The sequence below is a fragment of the Saccostrea cucullata genome, unplaced genomic scaffold (assembly GCF_032062105.1).
Source record: "Saccostrea cucullata isolate Sc308-1 unplaced genomic scaffold, CSIRO_AGI_Scuc_v1 ctg8806, whole genome shotgun sequence".
NCBI classification, from domain to species: Eukaryota; Metazoa; Mollusca; class Bivalvia; order Ostreida; family Ostreidae; genus Saccostrea; species Saccostrea cuccullata.
In genome coordinates, this window is record NW_026929495.1 from 20087 (window position 1) to 27692 (window position 7606).

Genomic DNA, 7606 nt, shown 5'->3' on the forward strand with positions numbered 1-7606 from the left:
CAACCTGTGTATAGCTTGTGTTGGAGTTCATTTTTCAGCTGATCTCTCAAAATTTCATAAAATTGTTGAAATCTACTTTGATTTACCCTAAATGCACGTCACATGATGTTGAAACATGTGAAGTGTACTGTACGCAGTGTGACATTCCTGTCTGTAACACTTGCATTGCTTCTGATCAACACTTGGGTCATAAATTTGTGAAAATTATGGTAGTCTTGAGTAAAAGAAAAGAAAAGATTAATAAGGAGCGTACAAAATTAACAGAAACAATCTATCCAACTTACCAGGGCATTGCAAGTGATGTAGAAAAGAGATTAAATCTATTACAAGAGGAATATGAAAATCTCCTGGCAGCCATAACAAAACAAGAAGAAATTTGGCACAGAGAAATTACTGAACTGGTCAATAAACTTAAATCTAGAGCTGAAGAAATGAAAAAGGAACAATTAAAAACTCTCCAGAAACATTTTGATGAAATAAAGCAGAAGAACTCCGACATCAAGGATGATATCAATTCAACCAATGATACTTTAAATTCAACAAATATTTCTGAAGTGTTCAGTTTTTTGTCTCAAGTGGATAGATACAGAACTCTTCCAAAGAAAATCGTGTTTGGTGTCCCTGAATTTTCTCCCAATAAAATACAGGAAGATCAATTGTATACTTTTATGCCTGGTGTTTTAAAAGAGGATGAATATAAATTCAACATGACAAAATCAGAGTCACCAGATGCTGCATCCTCTCCTCCAGTTAAACAGCTGATTGATGAACCAGAGACTGTCACCACCATAAAAATAGATTTGTCCGATAATACGCGTACAAATCCGGGACACCACAGCGTGGTTTGTCTGAATAATGAAAAAATCTGGACAAGTGGAGGTGACAGCACCATGAGACTCTACAGCATTAATCAGGGATCACTACTCAAGTCAATCACAACCAAGCCATGGAAACGCCCAAGGGATATATCACTGACAAAAAGTGGAGATCTAGTTTATTGTGATGGAAATGTGAACATAGTGAAGAATGAGAAAATAGAGGAGGTGATCAGACTAAAGAAATGGAGACTTAGCGGTGTTTGTATAACCTATCAAGGGGACTTGCTGGTTACTATGCATGATAATAACAAGCAATCCAAGGTTGTCCGTTATTCTGGCTCCACAGAGAAACAAACTATTCAGTTTGATGAGATGGGTACACCTCTTTTTTTATTTGGTGATTATATCTGTGAGAACAGAAACCTTGATATCTGTGTGTCTGACAGTGGAGCTAAAGCAGGAGTGGTGGTCAATCAGGCCGGGAAACTGAGATTCAGGTACTCTGGACATACTCCTGCTCCAAAGAACAAACCATTCAGGCCACAAGGTATCACCACAGACAGTCAGAGTCACATCCTAACAAATGATTGTAACAATGACTGTGTCCACATTATAGACCAGGATGGACAGTTTCTACGTTACATTGACTGTGGACTGAGTGAACCCTGGGGTCTGTGTACAGATACAAATGACAATCTGTTTGTTGTTCAGGAAAGAAACAGACAAGTGAAGAAAATCAAATATCTTAAGTAAATTCCAAAATAACTAATTTTTTAAAAAAATATTTGCTATACAAGAAATGTAATAAATGACAACAACTATAGAATTTCTTGTATTAGCTTACATGCATGCAAATTTATAATGTATTCAAAAGTATATTTACTGTACATGTATATTGTTTACCTCTATCAAATTCTTTCAAGAAATATCTCGAACAAGATAATTCAGGGAATTTGTTTATCCCGCTATAAGAAAATATGACAAGGATAATTCAGATTGGGTGTTGAATCACCACTTCTCCCTTCCGCAGATTTGCAGAATTATAAAATGTATGTACTAAAGTAAATAGAGGGCTGTCTGGACCAAATGGAGTTATGGTATAGATATTAACTCTAAAACTCAAAAGCTTAATGAGATTTCGTCCGGAGTTAAAAGGTTTACGCACAGTCAAAAAATATGGATTAACGACCTTAATCTGGTACCCTTTGACCTCAACATCAATAGGGGCCTTCCTTTGGCCATAGGAAGGTTACATAGACTTTTCACGAGATCGCAAGGAAACAAATGTGTAAAAATGATTATTTAAATCTATAACCTTAACGCGTTGACCTAAAAATCAATATTGTTCTTCCTTAGTCCATTGGGATTTGTTATGTAAAATTTCACTACGAAAGCTCTTTTCAAAGGGTTTCCCAAAAAAAAAAATTCACGCTACTAGGAATATTATTACTTCCATTAAATATTTTTTGTACTTTATTCTTAACCGATAACAGTAGCCTACACAGCTAATTGTGCGACGTACGTTTCACGTACGTTAAACATATGTGACACCTACGTGACTTCAAGTACGTTTTCCATGAAAAAAGCACCAGGTACGTTATACCTATGTTTTCACACGTGTGAATATCATGCGTTTCACGTATGTTAAACATACGTATTGCTAACCATCCGTTATACATACGTTGTACACGTACATTACTCATACGTTTACTATATCAGCTCAAAAGTTATGATCAAAGTTAAAGATTTTTTAACAGTGGGTCAAACTAGAAGTCCAAGGTCAAATATTTTAATTTATACCCATTGAAAGGTCTTGTCACAGTAAATATACTAGTAAAGTATGAAAGTCCTTGCACCAACTGTTCAAAAGCTAAGGCCAAGATTCAAGTTATGAAACTTTCTTAAAAGGGTGTCATATTCCAAGTTCAATTCAAAAGGTTAATTTGGTGTACCAGTACAAAAGTATTGTCACAATGAATACCCAGGTCTGTGAAATATACTTTCACCCACTAAAATGATATGGCCAATGTGAAAAGATTTTGCAGACAGACAGACAGGGCAAAAGCTATATAGATGTACCCCAGAATCTTTGATTACAGGGGTATGAAACTTATTCCTCATTTTCATGAACTTAGTCTTTTTGCTTTCATTTAAGGAGCATTATATAGATTTTCAAGCAATCAATGCATTTTCAGTTTATGATTAATTAATCAAGCTGTGCTTTTACATCTGATCCACCTATCCTGGGGTATATGAATTTCATAATTTTAGTAGGACTCAATGCTTATTAAAATCTTGCTAACAGTTTGCTTGATGTCCAATTAAAAATATACAATTTTGAATAATTTTGATGGGTTAACCTTCCCCCCCCCCCCCCTTTAGGCTGGGCCTTGAATCGCTCTTCTGATGAATTGTACAATCTATCCTAGTATTTGAAGCCTCTAAATTCATAAGACCCAAAATACATCAACTGAGAAAGTTTTATGATTCTTAGCCAGTAAGGACTGAAGATATTTCAGTAGAGCTATAAAATATCATAGGTAGGTCATGTTGACCTACTTTTTGGTCGACATTCTCCAAAAACCCAAGATGCCTCAACAGACAAAGTTTAACAATTCTAGGCCAATATAAAGTTCTTTTGGTTTTATTTTCCTTATTATCTCCCCTTGTGTAAGGGTCCAAACCCTAGTATTAGTATAAATGGTAACCCTTGGGCCAAGGATGCCCTGTGACACTTTTTCTTACAATAATCTTTTGCTGCAGTTTTGAAAAAAATATTTTGATTTGGAAGCTCCCTCGAGCTGCACCTGCACTGTGAGCCACCATGAAAAAATCTAGGACTACCTTGATGAAAAGATCCCAGTATTGTTCTTATGAGAGATATTCTTATTTCTATTCAGTATACTCTATCTTAAAAAGAGACACTGTATCGCTTTCTTATTTGGAAAGAAACCTTAAATTTTACTCAACCATACTTACTGTTGACATCTTGATGATGATGATAATCATGATCTTCCCGCCTTTCCTTCACCATGTGCTCGTAGGAGTTCGAGTCGTTTCGCCCCTATTAATCTGCCCGCGCTGAGTTGTTGCGCTCCACATAGCAATTTTGATAACATGTTCACTTTTATCAACAACTAGACTCTTGTAAGAAAATTTAATAGGTTTAGCTAAGAGAATTTATTCCAACAAAAAAGCTCGCTGTAAGTTGTGCAAGAAGAGGAGACATTGGACCGTTGATCGTGAGTAGAATAATTGGGTGTTAAGTGATTAACGCCAGATAGTAATTGGAAAAAATTAAGAAAGTTTATATCTGGAGAAAAGACGAGGAAATGTATAGTGCGCAGGTCTCGACGACAGCTGAGTATCATGAAAGCTGACAGATAGAGCCTCCTGTGGATAGATCGTGAAAATATTCTGAAATAGACAATGCCGAGAAGTTTCTTTGTGAATTGAAGAAAGTGATATGGACATGATACCTGTGAAATATGATTTTGTGATGTTGTTATATGTTTTCATACATGGATAACTTATTTGTTTGATCATATCGTTGTTAATTGTTGAATGCTATGAATGATGTACATATACTTATCAATTATTGTTAATCATAATATGCACTTTTAATGTACGTCGTTTTTATGACCAGCGATTAAGGGATAAATAGAAAACTTGTACCTACCTTTAAATATTCCCTAACTGAAGTATAAAACCATTCGAGGACGAATGTTCTTCATGGGAGTGTGCCGTGTTATGGTTCCGTAATTATTCCCGTTACTATGAGCAACATTTTCTGTGGAAATACAGAGTACAAGTTATACAAAAACCTCTGCAATGTACTGGACTATAAAACGACAAATCATGTTCCGTTAATTGTATGTTTAATTCCATTAACAATTGTATATTTACCAAGTGTAAAATTGGGAAGAGGTCGGTAATTAGTGACGCCCGAATTTCTTCGACGTCTTTAATTCCCAAGTCATGCTTGTACTGTTTATGATTGTTTTGTTTATGCTTACGAAATCCATCAGCGATAAGTAGTATGAATGTTTCCCACAGTAATTATCCGCGCCCTAGGGTGCGTGTTTCCTTTCGTCGGTTCGATCGGCATGGCAGCATATCAACTAACAAACATAGCGGGTATTTTCACTTTGTCGTGACGTCACGACAATCGAGCCCGATGCCAATATAAGCCAGCGCAAATCGACTGACAGTCAGAATGGGTTTAGAATAGGTCAGAATAGGTTCGATCATCTCATCGCCAGCATGGCTGGGAGCGATATCGATGAGTAATTACTATAACATAATTAATAACTAATTTTTGGGAGCTGATGAATTTTGTGTTATACTTTATTATTACTTTTTGCTATCTATATTGAATTGGCCTGTGGGAGAGAATAAGTGGGAGGTAAAATAACTCTACCATAACTATACCTGATTATAATATAATTGTATAGCAAAGTACTCCCAATATTTTGGGAAAAGATAAATACTTTAATGTTTTTGTAAATTTATATATACAATTCCCTAAAACAGAAATCTCCCATTTTAGAATATTTTATTCCCTTTCTGGGAGAGAAATAATATTTGTACTAGAGTAAGAAGTAGGGATAATTATTTAAAGTGATTGTGCCAATTAAATAACAAACAATAATAAATTTTTATAAACTTTAATCCTGACTCATAGTTCTTTTGTCCAATATACAGAATTGGGAGACACACAAGTTGTCTAAAGGGAGAAAACCCCTGAACGGCATAAAATACATACTCCTTATCTGGAAAATGTCTGGCTAAAACGGGCCAAAGGCTGTTGTCTAAAATTTTAATATATTTTCTTGCATTTATGTTACTTTCTACACTAGTTAAAGTTTCCATTCCTTTTACACAAGAAGGATAAGGAAATAAGGAATAGTATTCAATCTCACATTCCATAAAACAATACAAAACAAGAGCAGAATAAACACGAACCCCCGAAACATCAGAGTTGGGATCAGGTGCCATGGAGGAGTGAGCATCCCCTGCCGACTGGTCACACCCGCCGTTTGCTCCTTGTCAACCACAACCCCGGATCATGATACTCAGCTGTCGTCGAGACCTGCGCACTATACATTTCCTCGTCTTTTCTCCAGATATAAACTTTCTTAATTTTTTCCAATTACTATCTGGCGTTAATCACTTAACACCCAATTATTCCACTCACGATCAACAGTCCAATGTCTCCTCTCCTTGCACAACTTACAGCGAGCTTTTTTGTTGGCCTTACGAATAGCACATTTTTATGGCAACCCTTTATTTGTACCCGAGCTCTTGAATTTTTCTTTTTTGTAGTTCTAGACGTACAAAATCTATGATTGTTTTTCCCATTTATAATACCTGTGATATCTTCGTGCGTTCTTCGTCTGTTTTCTTTAACTACATGAAAAAGTTCTTTTTTGTCTCTGTCTGTAAACACTGTCTTCCTCCCTCTTCCTCATCGATTTTCTACCTGTCCAGATTCCTCAAATTTTTTGATGAAATTCTTTATTGTTCATACGTAGAGTATGCTCTTGCGTGTCGAATCAACTGAGATACCGGGTATATACACTCCGTATTTAGGTGATGAAGGTATATTGCTGCATAAGTAAGCGAAGTTGACGAAAAAAAAGTAAAAGTCATCATGTTTATCATATAGAGTGGTTATTAGAGATTACCATTAACGTCTTTTTCAAGCATAGCAAGTATAAAACAGATGTGTCAAACTCTGTGATATCTTTTATTTCAAGCTCATCAGGATATATCACATCGACGTAGGAATAGAATCGACCATTGTTAGTTGACAATACGTCGTCGATATATCTAAATGTCAAGTTAAGGGAGTATGGAACTGACGATTTTGTATCCACCGCGCAACTCCAAGAAGGATATGGAAATAACGAACAGTATTCAATCTCAACGTCCATCAAACAATATACAAAATAAGAGCAGAGCAAACATGGACCTCCGAAATATCAGAGGGGGGGGGGGTCAGGTGCCATGGAGGAGTGAGCATCCCCTGTCGACCGGTCACACCCGCCGTGTGCTCGTTGTCATAATCAGGAAATAACGGAAAAATCCGTCGTCAATTCAGTGAATAAATAATGGACTAACAATTGGTATGAAAAACGTCAGTCAGCATTTCATTCAATGATAAATTGTATTTGCTGACAAGGTCATTGTATCGACCATAGAATTTACGAAATGATGACTTTAAACGAGACTGTTGATATTCTTGTTTCATCAACTTGCTTGTCAATAATTTACCTCGTTTAAGAAATTGTTCATACGTAGAGCATGCTCTTGCGTATCGAATCAATTGAGATATATATACTCCGTATGCAGGTGATGAAGGTATATTGCTGCATAAGTAAGGGAAGTAGACGATAGAAAAGTTAAAGTCATCACGTTTATCATATACAGTACCGACCAGACCCAACCTGACACATAGCAGTCCCAGAGCAGTCCCGGGGACTGCTTTCTGGGACTGCTAAAGCAGTCCCACAGCAGTCCCAGAGCAGTCCCATAGCAGTCCCACAGCAGTCCCAGAGCGGTCCCAGCAGTCCCAGCGGTCCCAGAGAGCAGTCCCAGCAGTCCCAGAAAGCAGTCCCAGTGGGCGGGGTTTATTAATTTAATGGGCGGAGCTAACTCAGAAATGAGATTTGCAATAAACAATGGCACTATAAAAGGCAGTAGAAATTGATTCTGGGTTGTATGCCAGGAATCCTTACATGTATGCGGAGGTCATTTAAGAACAGTACGCGCATAGAAACAAATTG

The 7606-nt window shown here is 36.7% G+C and overlaps 1 protein-coding gene across 1 annotated transcript; it reads left to right on the forward strand.

The window, feature by feature from the left end:
* Nucleotides 1-206: 206 nt before the first annotated feature.
* LOC134281005 (uncharacterized) lies at nucleotides 207-1571 on the forward strand. Its single transcript, XM_062763460.1, has one exon. The coding sequence runs from the start codon at nucleotides 207-209 to the stop codon at nucleotides 1569-1571; it is 1365 nt and encodes a 454-aa protein (XP_062619444.1).
* The last annotated feature ends 6035 nt before the right edge of the window (nucleotides 1572-7606 follow it).

Excerpts from the sequence above, each read along its gene's own strand:
- LOC134281005 (XM_062763460.1), top strand. The coding sequence starts at position 207 with ATGGTAGTCTTGAGTAAAAGAAAAGAAAAGATTAATAAGGAGCGTACA.